The 13,500-nt window shown below is 45.4% G+C and overlaps 1 protein-coding gene across 3 annotated transcripts; it reads right to left on the bottom strand.

The window, feature by feature from the left end:
* Positions 1-817: 817 nt before the first annotated feature.
* CBY2 (chibby family member 2) lies at positions 818-8,856 on the bottom strand (the record flags this gene model as incomplete). Of its 3 annotated transcripts, XM_080926678.1 has the most annotated exons (3): positions 818-2,002; positions 8,396-8,476; positions 8,782-8,856. In XM_080926678.1, the coding sequence occupies 3 exons, from the start codon at positions 8,854-8,856 to the stop codon at positions 818-820; spliced, it is 1,341 nt and encodes a 446-aa protein (XP_080782804.1). The 3 variants fall into 3 exon arrangements, with proteins under 3 accessions (XP_080782804.1, XP_080782805.1, XP_080782806.1); XM_080926679.1 differs by lacking the exon at positions 8,396-8,476; XM_080926680.1 differs by lacking the exons at positions 8,396-8,476; positions 8,782-8,856 and adding an exon at positions 7,686-7,733.
* Between the last annotated feature and the right edge of the window lie 4,644 nt (positions 8,857-13,500).

The following is a 13,500-nucleotide window of genomic DNA, read 5'->3' as shown; positions in this document are numbered from 1 at the left end:
CATTACACAGGGTTTTAAGGGTCCTAAGTATCACAATCAACATGCAAAGACCACCAGGAGAGGAGTGGGTTACAGTTTTTGGCTCATTGTCTAAGGAATGTAGCCAGAGGATCCTAACTAGGGACTTGGCGTGCTAATGATGAGTCCACGTGGATTCATCAGTGTTTATAGATTTTGGTAGGGATATTGATGAGTGTATGGCAAAGGTCTACAGGAACTCTGACTTTCAGCTTAATTTCCCTCTAAAAAAATCCTTCTGTCATTCTGTGTCCCGTGCCCCATCTCCCAACCCCTTGCATTTTGTAAAGCCATTTTGTTTTTACTATGTATCCTAGGTAAGCCCGTGCCCCATCTCCCAACCCCTTGCATTTTGTAAAGCCATTTTGTTTGTACTATGTATCCTAGGTAAGCCTTAAGTTCACAATCCTCCTGTCTCGGCATCCTGAGTCCTAAAAATGTACAGAAATGCAGCAACATGCCCGGCTAAAGCTATGGAAGGGGAGAGAAGGTACAGAGGCTGAAAAGAGAGGAAGGGGGAGGGGATAATGAGATGGTTGTCCAAGAAGAGAAGGGGAGCGGAGGGACAGAAGGGAATGAGGGGAGAGTTAAATCAGTAAGAAGAAAGAAGGAGAAGGCATAAGTCCATGCTGGTGTTGGCTGGCCTCAGCCTCCTCTGCCTTTATTGTGTCTTGGGTGTGGGATGGCCCTTTCTCCGCTGTTCCACAGGCACACACTGCTGGGCCAACGTAAGGACGACAAAGGAGGGTTGAGGGTTCTCTCTGGCCTGGTCTTGGTGTCTCTGTCTTCCGCCACGGCCTCAGACCCTGCTGGGCTTTTTGGGATCTTTGTTGCTCTTGGCTGGCATGAAGGCATACAGCTCTTCAATAAGCATCTCCATACGGGCTGTGACCTCGGTCACCGTGTCGATGACCAGCCGCTGCTGCAGCTTCAACTTGTTGTTCTCCCACAGAGCCTTGTTCTCCTCCTGGAAGACGCGCTGCTCCTCACGCAGGACGTGCAGAGCCCTGTTCTCCTCCTGCAGCAGACGGTTCTCCTCCCTCAGGGCCTGCAGGGCCTGGTTCATCTCCCTCAGCAGCTGCAGGGGCTGAGCACCGTCAGTTAGATTAGGGCCCACCTTGCCCTCCTCTTCCCCTGATGGGCCAGACAAGTTGTTAACCATGTCCCTCAGGGCACGCAGGGTTTTCGAGTCCTCCTGTGTTGTAGGGGGCCCTTTGGGCTCCTCAAAGTGGGAGGGGTGGCCTGGGCTTTGATCTAGCAGAAGCCCTGAGTTATGGGAGTCCTCCTTGGGTAAGATGGGCTTCCCCTCCTCAGTGGAAGCTGCACTCTGTTCTGCCTGGGCCCAGTAGGCCTGCCTCTGCTCCAGCAACTGCTGGAGGGCCCGGTTCTCCTCTCGAATGAGCTGTAAGGTGTTCTCCTTGCTACGCTGGGCAGGCAAAGTGGTGTTATCTTTCTTTACAGCTTCCTGGGAGGTTGGGTCTTTGTGTAGCAATGGCGAGGAGTTCTGACTCTCCTCGTGGCCCAAAGCAGCCTTGTGCTCTTCCCAAAAGACCTGTAGGATCTTGTTCTCTTTGCGGAGGGCCTTGTTCTCATCCCGTAAGGCCCGGTTCTCGTCCCGAAGAGACTTGTTTTCTTCCTGTAGCAGGTACTCCTTGGCCAGCCTCTTGTGGTGCAGTTTATGGTGGAAGGAGGAGGAGGGACTGAAGTAAGGTGACTGTAGGCGACAGTTCTCATTCACCCAGCGCCCATCCTGGAAGACAAACATCTCGTCGCTGAGCTGCACCCTGGGAGGGTTGTAGTCTAGTTCCAGGTCAGCCTGGGAGGTGGGGCGCTCCATGGGGTCAAAGGGCATAGAAGAGAAGCGGTTGAGTGGGTAGGAATGCTGGCTGGCCACCCTGCGGCTCATCCGGGGCAAGGCAGCCTGCCTGGAGCAGCGAGGAGTGCTGTACAGGTTGTGGAGCCTCAGGAAGGGTTCGGTGCCCTTCTGTGGGGAAAAAGCAGGGAAGCGGTTAAAAGGACTGCTGGTGGACTTGAGACTCCCCCTCACATGGCCTCCAGGAATCTTAACAAGGAAATATACCCAGCCTTTGTTATTCTGGGTAGCATTCTTCTGAATTAATGAATACTGAACCATGGTTCCTGGGGGTGGGTGAGGGGGACAGGTTCCTATAAGGCTCTGGTCATAAACTTTCTGTCAACTGATCAAATAGAATACTGTGCTTTTGTTTGAAGACACCCTCACGGATATGCAGATTGACAAAGGGTGCATCATATACCATGAGCAGAGCCTATCTAACAAGTTTGCCCCGCAGGGCACAGCACAGATCCACAGTTATTAGGAAGAGCCTTCAACCATATGTGTAGATGCCACTTTAAGCAGCGAAACCAACAAGAAGCACAAAAGTTTCAAAGCCATGCTGGTTTATAAACTGAAGACAAGACACTTTTCCAGGATAAGTGTTCAAACTGAACCCCAGTTCTTGACCTCACACCCACATACAAACTCTCTGTAGGTCCAAGAAAGACTACACAAATACTCTATGAGCACTAATGCTGGTATAGTCAAAGGTCTATACATTTATAATTATAAAATCTATAAATTATTAACTACGCACTGGGAATCCTCACAGTGCTAGCAAATGAAATACTATCTCAGCTTGAACATCCCCAATCTGAAATTTCTCAGTCCCAAGTGCTTCAAACTCTTAAAGTTTTCTGAGCATCCATATAGTGTCAAAAGTGAGAAATCCCACACTTGCCTTCATGCAATGACACAGGTTCATAAAGTGTGTAAAATTATTGTGAGCTGCATATGATATATATAGATAAATAGGTAGCTATATTATATATAAATATATAAAAATAGATTATAGATAGATAAATAGATACAAATAGATATGGAGTTAATGTTTATGTATGGGTTTTCTTCCCTGAGAAGCCTCCTTTCCTCTCTTAATAATAATAATAATAATAATAATACCCACCCCCCTTTAAAGGGTGCCTCCTGCACACAGCATACTAAACATCTGTGATGGGCGGATTTAATCGTCAACTTGACACAACCTAGAATCACCCGGGGATCTCAATGAGGGATTATCTAGATTGAGTTGTCTTATGGCACACCTATGAGAGGAATTTTTAAATTGGATTAATTGATTATAATATATATATACACCACCGTGGGTACTACTATGCCCTGCATTTGGGCCCTGTACTGTATAAGAATAGAGAAAGCAAGCTAAATATAAGAAGAATGTGAGCTATTAGACTCCCTTTGCCCTTGACACCAGATGTGACTAGGTGTCTCACAATCACACCTTGACATCCTTACAGTGACAAGCTGTGACCTGTAAATGTATGTCAGATAAACCCTTTCTCCCCTAAGCGGTTTGTATCGGGGCATTTATCACAGCAACAGAAATAAAACCAGGACAGTAACCATGTCCTCACCTTGAACCTAGAACCCAAATCCCCAAGAGCTTTAATCTCAAAATTCCCACGATTGAGTCCTACTGACAAGTTCTTGTTTCTCCATTGCCTCTAAACAGAGCCTAAACACGGCTGCTCTGCCTGCTTCCTGAGTTCATACAAGGACAAGCAGTAGATACGCCATCACAAAGACCAGAGTCCTGCTGGTGCTATTTAACAATTCCTCTTCTAAACCACCATGGAATACTGAATACATTGCTTTACAAAAAGCTCTGTCAACATATGAGCAACAAAGCTGAGCAAGTACACACAGATTCAAAGGCTCCCTTACCCAGCACCCGCAGCCCCCCTGTCTTTCACAGTGGAGGAGTTGAGCTAGCCAAGTGACATTCTCAGATTTCTTCCATTAGCTGAACTAATCTGATGACCTGGGTCCTGACAAGAAGTCTGTCTGTGCCTGGCACATTGTGTGTGGGGGGGGGGGGGGAGGTCTACTGAGCCTGAGAGTTTCAACCAACAAAAGAAAGTCTCTTCTTGGTCTTTGGGATGTATTCTCACATAGTGATAAAGTTCGACAGGTGAAGAAAAAATAAAAAAAGGTTGGCTCTTTTGTGACAGAATGGGGAGCCGAATTGTAGGAGGGGAAGAACGTGTGGCTCTGAGGCACAACACATCTCCATTCGGTGTTTGAGAGGTGACCGGGAGACTGTCTTCAGGACCAAGTAACAAATAAGATGCTCAGAACTTTGACCTAACAATGTGTTGGTGCTGGGGACCCTGGAAGATCCCTGGGTACAAACAAGGCCCTTGCAGGTGCCTGAAACCCTGCCTATGGGTTGGAATCCTTCCTAAGCCCCTCCTAAGCAGCAGAGCAGCTGACTGGGGGCGGGGGAATTGCAAGAAGGCAACAGTCAAATACCCCACCGGACTCTTACTGCTGTGACATGATTTCTACAGACTGGAACTCTTGGGGTGAAATTTGTCCAGATAGAATTATTGGGGTGATGGCCTTCTACCTAAAGAGTTTTGGAATAGGCCTGGACAATGAGCCGCCAAACTCAGCTGATAATGCTGTGGTTTGAATGTGTCCTCTGCATTTCATGGGCTGGGAACTTAATCCCCAAAGTCACATGCTAATAATGTTTGAGAAGCGAGACCTTTTTGACTTGGATTGGATCATAAGGAAATGGCCAAACACATTCACGGGTCAACGGGCTGTTGCAGGAGCATGTTATAAAGTGGGCTTTCTGTACTTTGCTTGCTGTGTCTCACCAGAGATGCCCTCTGCCATGTTCCAACACAGGAAGCTCCTGCCAGAAGATGACTATAGTGCCATTCTCTTGAACGTTCAACCTCTATGCTTTGTGAACTACCTGGTCTTGAACACTTGGACAATTCCACAGAAAACTGAGGAATTGTCACTAAACTTCTCTTCCCCACGCATAGATGTAGCTACGATCACCCAGAAGAGATATCCATGTGCTCCCAGAAAGTCCAAGCTGCTTGACCAAGCTTTAAAAGCACATGCTTTGGCAACACTGTTGAGGTTAACTGGTAGGAAATGCTCAGCCAGCTGAAGTATTTTAATGCACATGAAACAGAAGGGCACCAGGGTCCTAGGAGGAGGAACCATGGCGCTAACTTCACAGCTGAATCCCACCATCAATCAACTAAGTAAATAACTCACCTCTCTAGTGGTATGCTTAAATACAAGGTTTGTTTTAATAAATGCTAACAGATGAAAAAGATAATTTACAAGGTAAATGTGATTGGTTTTGATAGAGTTTTCATGCAAATAGCAAAGAGAATAAAGATGTCAAATAAAGTCAACTAACCGTTTGAAAGAATCTCCTAAAATCTTGCTCTTACACTATTCCAGTTGGTGCTGACAAAAGGGAAGGAGAAAGGGTCAAGGGAGAGAAAAGAGCGGGCACTGGGAAGTACTACCAGAGGTCATTCTGATCAAGACGTAGATTTTCACTGATGATCTAGCAATAACAATGTCTTAATGAAACCCCGAGTGCTCACTGGGGATGAATGCCTGGGAAAGTGAGTCTTTATATAGAAGGAATCGGGAGATTCATTGCTTAGACAGGAAATCACACTACAGTTTGCAAGTCAGTGTGTTAGAGGAAATAGATGTGAAAACACTCATGTTCAGTGTGAGGAGGAAAAAAATGGGAAATCAATGAGACCCGAGAAAACCTAAGGGTGACAACTAGTGAATCATAGCATTTACAGTGTGATTGAAAACTCCAGCCACTCACTAGGGCTGGGGGCTGGGAGCTGGGAGCCAGAGGTACTGTTATAATTCCCTTCCAAATAGAAAGAGCTCTACTCAGAATGAAGCCAATGGGGCACATAGACACAGAAAGCCAGGGGTTGGAAATCCAGGTGAGGGGGAGGGAGGCACTATCTTCTAGAAGCAACAGAACAATTAGAGCCAAGACATCACCTGGGCCAGTACGTAGGGTGACAGGCTGGGCACTGACCTGGGTTAAATCCAAGTTCTGTCTTTGTTGTCAAACTTCCTAATTCCCACAGCTGTAAAATCCCTGCCTCGCACTTGTGTGGCTCTGTGGCCAACACATGATGCCATCAGCACTCCATCAATAACCTTCCTCGCCTTGTTGCTCATAGGAATCCTTCCCCCGACTATCTTGTCTCGGGAGGTCCAGTGAGCATAGAAGTCTTCCCCATAGGCCTGGGAGGTAGGTCAGTTTGCATCATCTAGTTATCTATGACTCCTTCCAAACCCAAGAGCACCAGGAATCTTGAGTACATTGGCAGGTTGTCTGGCTTGTGCTCCCATGGCAGGTGGGCCTGTAACCATCTTGGTGGTAATGAATATATTTCAAAAAATGATACTTATGTCCTTACTTCTACCTATCAGATTATTGAAACAATGGACCCAAGAAATTTCTCTGGTAGTCTTATGTCTGGAAAAGGTAAAGGCTGAAGGCCTGTGCCATCCAGAGAGAGGGGAAGATTGTCTCTCAGAAAGGGATTTCACACAGCCCTTACAACTTGTCAGACCACCCTGCAAGGAGATCCTGAGGCAGAGACAGTGATGCTGGGCTGAACCACACCTTAACCAGGGATGCTTAGTGATGGGTACCTCTAACCTTCTATTGGAACCCAAACTTCATGTCCAAGGCGAACCTGGGGAAATCGTTAGACCTCTTTGTTCCTCCAAGTGTTCCAGCATTGAGTAAATTTTCTCTTCCTGCTTTTTTAATATTAGCTAGTTGCTTAGCTGACCTATTGAAAACTGTTGACTAAGCCTGGCTAGCATACTCAAGGCCACATCTGGCCATGAGAAACAAATCTCCAGTCAGCAGTGATCCTTTCATTCCATCTCCCTTTGCCCTCCAAAACTCAAGTAGCTGCACCAAGTTCTACAGCACAGAAGTGGGGCTGGAGGTCTAGGGGACCAGATACAACTCAAGACTTCTCGAATCATCTTTCTCCTCGACTGCTAAGCTGATTCTGGGAGCTGAGGATGGAAAGTTGTGCCAGGGGAAGATGAACAGAGCTTTCTAATCTTTCTACCCCATGACAATAATGAGGACTTTGTGTCAGCTTCATTGGATTTAAAAACACCTAGGGCATTAACAAGACATATACTCTTGTATGGATCTGTGTGGGAAAGGGGGTTGGGGAGGGCAGATCCTGAACTGAATAAAACAGATTGATCTGCTGTGATGTGAGGCACTAGCCCCACCACCATAGCTCCCCCATCACCATGGACTCATCTCCTGAACTAAGAGCCAAAATAAAACATTCCCTCTCTTAACTCACTTCTTGCGGGTGTGTGGTCACAATAATGAGAATACAACTACTTTCAAATCCTAATCCCAACCCCCTTCCCACTCCCACCCACATCTAGATTGGTGTGTCCCATCTTCCCCTAATACTTGGGCTGGTAAGAAACCAAAGGAACCCATCCTCACACACAGTAGCAGACAGATGTCTTTTACATATTAAGAATCAGACCTAGCAAGGTTCTTAGAGGGTGACCAGAACATAGTTCCTTAATATTCTGGCTCAGCTTTCATGACCTGGAAGAGATGTAAGAGTGGTTGCTCACTACAATGCTGTAGGGAAGACAAGTATCCAGGCTGTTAGCTTGCCTGACTATCTGCTGAGCTTGTTACAGTTACACTCATGCAGAACACCAATTAAAGAGCCATCTTATTTTGTTCACACCTACCTGAACCAAATTTTAGATAAGTTACCTGTGCCTTGGGTCCCTCCATTCTACATCTCACCCCCTCTGGTTGCATGACCCTGGTCTTTCAATCAGCTCTTGGGTGACTCTGGAGAAAGCAAAGCCACCCCTTTGTGACATAGCAGCAGAAGAAACAGTCAAATCAATCTACCAAGGAGGCTGCTGCATGCAGGAGACTAAGAACCACAAGCTACAAAGAGTTCAACCATTCATTGGCCTCAAAAGAAACAACTAAGTGTCCATCCCCTAGTACCCATCTTTAGCCCACAACCGGACCAAATTCTCTTGGCAGCTGCAAGTGGGCCACATGCTGAGGTGTCAGCTCCTGGGTTCATTCTCAATTTCTAGCTCTAGCTCAATTCCAGTTCTCCACAGATACCCAGAGTAGTTATATACCACCCCATAATGAAGGGTCTCCTTCGGTAAAGTTAGATTTTTCTTACAGCATCATCAAAACTTAGAACGCTAACACTGGAAGAGAGGGTTGGGAGTGGGGTAGGAAGGGTTACTTGATCATCCAACCCAGATCCCTCATTTAAAGCCTGAGGATCCCAAGGTCCAGAGAGACCATGTGTCTTCCCCACATACACACAATCAGGAAAACCCCAACATGACAAGAATTGTAACAGCTAACTTCCTCGTTTATTCTGTAAGGTTTAAAAACAGGGTTATCACAGCTAGAACTGGTAAGTTACATCCTTCTGTGACTGTCCCTACCTGAGGTAGAATCAAATTGACTGGAATTTCTAGGCTCTCAGATCTGGTATTTCTCTTTCTTGTAAAATTTGGCCTTGAGTGCTGTGAAAAAGAAAAAATTAGATTTCTCCTTCTCAACCAATCCTCGGGGCCTCAGTGGCTCGCCAGAAATACATAACTAGTACACTTATACCCTTCTTACGGATTAATTATATACCTTATAATAATCTGGGCATATAGGTCTGTGTAGATGGTATCTGACCAGAAAGAAATCTTACTGACCATGAGCAGAAATCAAGATAGGAATTAACTAACATAAAATCCCTGTTGAAAGTGTCTGAAGCAGAGAGGGTTGCGGTTCTTCTTGGCTTTAAGCCATTATGTCGATGTTAAGAAAGTAGCCATACCAATGTGAGATGCCAGGTATAGGTCCTATGCATAAGCTGGTCACCAAAACACTCAGAACATTCCAGAGGTGACATCACAGAACAATATGGTGTTTGTCAGAGTTCATGGTTTTTCTCTAAGCAGCTCAGGTGGGAAGCAGGCTTCTGTGGGCAGGAAGGGTTGTCAGTAGCCCTGCCCACTTGGCTAGCCAAAGTCAGTGTAACACACAGTGACCCCAACATTTACATTTGTTTGGTCACCCCTGGCTGCTGCTCACACCTCACTGCCAGGCTAGTTTGGACCCCTCCCCAGCCCCCCTGCACCTCCACACCTCCCTTCACAGGGGATCAGAAAATGGGGGTGTGGTTACTCAGCTGTATTACTAGGGAAGGGAGAAGCAGTAAGTGTTCAGACCTGAGGAGGGTTTGGCACTAATGAGAGACTCTTCAGTTCAGTTCAACTTGGATCCTAGCTACATGGAGTTACTGTACAGGTCCCAGAAGTTAGGAGCTCATCCCCACAAGATGACCTACAAAGGACCCATCTCAGATCAAGGCAACCTGTACTTGTAAAGATCAGACGTGAATCAAGGGCTCCCCTGACCTGTTCCTCAGATTTGGTAGTTGTCTCTCAGAACTCAGAAAAACGCTTTTACTTAGGATCACAACTTCACTGGTCACTTGAGTCCCCAGTAACCTGAATCACAAGCAAATCTTGGTATAAGAAAGTTCGAGTATACAAAAGCATAAGAAACACCCAGAGAAAAATCAGAGGCTAGGTCCATTGCCGAAGATTTTGTGTCTACAAAGAAACTTTAAGAACTTTTTTTAAAACTGTGAGTGTTTGTATGTATGCATGCATGTGCGTGTAGTGTATGTGTGTGTGTGTGTGTGTGTGTGTGTGTGTGTGTGTGTGTGTGTGTGCCTGTATGTGTGTGTGCTAGTACATATGGAGGCCAGAAGATAACCTTGGGTGTCATTCCTTAGCTATCACCCATTTTATGCTTTAAGACATTGTCCTGGAACTTGACAATCAGATGGGGATGACTGTCATCGAGTACCCCAGGGATCTGCCTCTGTCCCCCTTGTCAGCACTACCAGACAAGAGGGAGTCAATCAGGATTTTTAGATTGTTTTTTTTAAGCATGGCTTGAGAGACCAAATTCATTTCCTCACAGCTGCAAACCCACTGAGCTACTAGGCTCGCTTATGTAATTTTAAAATTGCGTTTATGGATGCACACTGCTGAATTTGCCCCTGTTGCCATTTTAAAGGGTATAGTTTGATAGATTCGAGTATATTCACATTGTTATAGAAGAACACTCTAGAATTCTCTCGTCTTAGAAAACTATGGCTTCTATTAACCACAATTTCTCCCTCTCCCTTCCTTCCAGTGCTTAGTAACCATCCTCCCATTTTCTGATCCTATGATGTAAACTATACTAACGTCTTAGTTTGGGTTTCCATTGCTGCAATCAAACACTGTGGCCAAAAGCTACTGGGGGAGGAAAGGGTTTACTCCACCTTACTCTTCTAGGAAGGCCTTTATCACTGAGGAAAGCCAGAACAGGAAGGCAGGGGCCATGAAGGAGTGCTACTTACTGGCTTGCTTTCATGGCTTGCTCAGCCTGGCTTCTTATAGCATCCAAGACCACCAAACCAGGAATGGCTCCATCCACTGTGAGCTGAGCTCTCACCCATCAATAATCACTCGGCCCCACAGCTCTACCAGAGGGCTGTCTGATGGGGACACTTTCTCACCTGTGCTCTGTCTTCTTGGATAACTAGCTTGTGTCAAGTAGAAAAACAAACAAAAACCCCAGTAAATTACCCAGCACAATTAGATAGATATCTTATATAAGTGATGCTCTGGAGTTTTGGTCTTTTCGTGACAAGATTTACCCAACTTGAAACAAATGTAAAGATGTCTTTTAAAAAGTTGGATCGTGTTTCATAATAAGCAGATATCTTTTGGGTAGCATCTGCCCCTTGGCTACTGGAAATGATGCTACCACGAACTTGAGTGTGAAAACATCCCTCTGAGACTCTGCTCTGAATTATTTTGGATGCATATCCAGAAGTAGAATTGCTCAATGACAAGGTAATTCCATTTTAGTTGGGTTGGTGGGTGGGTGGGGCACCTGTTAATTTCAATTTGCAGGTGAGGGTAGGCACAAGATAAGGCAAGGCCTGTGGTTGGGCAGTGAAAAAGTAAAGTGAGGACAGAATTTTGGAAAGCCAAGAGAGATAGGAAAGGAGAGGAAGAAGCCAAGATGGAGGAGGAAGATGATCCACCTCCATACTGTCTTTAAATAGCTCCAGGTAGCTATGAATATTTTATAAGGGATGGGTTATTACAGGACAGTTTGTCTCAGCTAGGTGGGCAGTTTCTATCAATACCAGTTGGCTCTGAGTTTACTGTATGGACGTTTTGTGGAGTGGGAATTTATTGATACAAATCTGATTGATGAATTAGAAGCCTCTAGAATTGTGATTTCGTTGGGCTGCTGGGAATTGTGACAATAAGCACAGGGGGCAGTTACTGGGGATGTGAGCTGAGAGGGCAGCCACCACTGGGACCAGAGAGTAGCCAGCGACAGACTGGGATTGAAATTGGAACTTAGGGAGTCCAGTGAAGACGCTTTTCAGTTTCAGATGAAAATAGCCCACAGCTGATGAATTATTTGGAAGAATTAGGAGGTATAGCCTTGTTGGAAGAGGTATGTTTCAAAGCTCATACATGACCACCGTGTGTGTGTGTGTGTGTGTGTGTGTGTGTGTATCAGGTTATAAAGTTCTTAACTATTGCTCCAGTGCCATGCCTACCTGCTTCCCATCATGATGATAATAGACTGAACCTCTGAAACTATCAGCCAGCCCCAATTAAATTAAAATTATAAATTTATAAATTATAAAATAAATTATAAATTCCTCTTATAAGAGTTGTCTTGGGGCTGGAGAGATGGCTCTACGGTTAAGAGCATTGACTGCTCTTCTAGAAGTCCTGAGTTCAAAACCTAGTAATCACATGGTGGCTCACAACCATCTGTAATGGGATCTGATGCCCTCTTCTGGTGTGTCTGAAGAGAGCAACAGTGTACTCACATACATAAAATAAATAAGTATAAAATAAAAAGAAAGAAAGAGTTGTCTTGTTATCATGTCTCTTCACAGCACTACAACAATAAGATAACCCTTGTCAACCAGACACAGAGGGGCATCACTGTTAAACCACTTTTTAAACATTTCCTTTGTTGTTTATACCCAAACTTTCATGCTATTATCACAATATAAAACACAGTTTAACATATAAAGTCTCATAGTCTTACAAGAAATGCATCATTTAGAAGTGCAGTATTTCTTTAAAATAGCTGATATCTTAACCGTGAGCTCCTATAAAATAAAAAACAAGTTGTTATGATTATTATTTCTGAGAAGGAAGAGCAAGAGCATAGCTAGAATCGAATAAAAATAAAAGCAGACAGAGTAAATGGCTCAGTATTCAATATCTAGGGCCTATCATCATTTAAGCTCCGAAACGTTTGGGTAGTCTCACCTCTCTGGATCAGCCATCTACAGGACAGGTAACTTGTCACACAGGCTCAAGATATCTCCACACATGTCACTGTCATTGCTGGTTACCCCATGATCTTGGCATCCCTAATACTCTGGGACTTCCCCTGCAACTGAGGCCATACCTTCTTTGGGGACTCTAACACTGCCACACATGCCAAGCACCAGCTTCTCTCCACGACCCATTCACCCTACAGTGTTTACGAAGCTAAAACTAGTACCCTGTGGGAGACAATTAGACATTACCAAGTTTGATTGCCAGACAGGAATGTGCCCCACCGCCAGCAGCACCACGGACGCTGTGTGCTGCCTCTGAGGAAATCCAACCCAAAAAAAAATCTCATCTTAATGATCCTGACCTCTTAGTCATTACAATTAATTCTTCAGTCCCAGTCAACCAGCAAGGCAAAGGTATCACTTCCATAAATTTTTAATCTAAATTATCACACTAATGGTCCAGATAGAGTCTTTATTTCCATCTGAAATTCCACAAGCCTCCAGCATCTGCGTTCCCTCCAATATTCTTATCTCCCAAGTTCCCGAAACAGCACATCAAACTCTGAGCACTCCAGGCCAAAGTTCCCAATTTGTCCACAGTCTTCCCACCCACGGCCCATTGGTTAGAGGTAGCTCCTCTCAACGCTCTATTATCTGCCTTTTACCACCCGAGGCCTCCTTTGTCCTCCTCTTCAGCAGCTCTCTTCAGCGCAGGACTCTACCCAAGCCCCTTCTTTATCCATTCCAGACCCTTTCTTCATTCTCACCTGCTCCTCCCTCCTCCTCCTCCTTCCTCTTCCTCCTCCTCCTCCCCCTCCTCCTCCCCCTCCTTCTCTTCTTTCTGGTTTACTCACCCCTTTTGCTCCTCCTGCAGGCCTTTGGCATTCTCTTTGTCTGATCCTCCATGCTCTTGTCCAAGGTAGTAAAACCAAGGCTGGTGAGAAACTGGGGTCCCAAAGGGAGAGGCATAGGAGGCACTCTAAAGTAAGGGGCACTCGTACATCCCAGAAGTCACCCAAAGAGTAATGCCTCTTGGGAAAAGGAAAAGGACTTTATGTGCTGAGGATCATCACATGTGGCACCCAAACTTGACGACCTCACATAACTTTCCCCAAGAGGGCAGAAACTCCAGCTCATTCTTGAAAGCGATTAATCTCTTCATGGATCCAA

This window comes from Micromys minutus (genome assembly GCF_963924665.1).
Source record: "Micromys minutus genome assembly, chromosome: 12".
Classification (NCBI taxonomy): domain Eukaryota; kingdom Metazoa; phylum Chordata; class Mammalia; order Rodentia; family Muridae; genus Micromys; species Micromys minutus.
The sequence above is the reverse complement of the archived record's forward strand: the minus strand, read 5'-3'. Positions and strand labels throughout refer to the sequence as shown.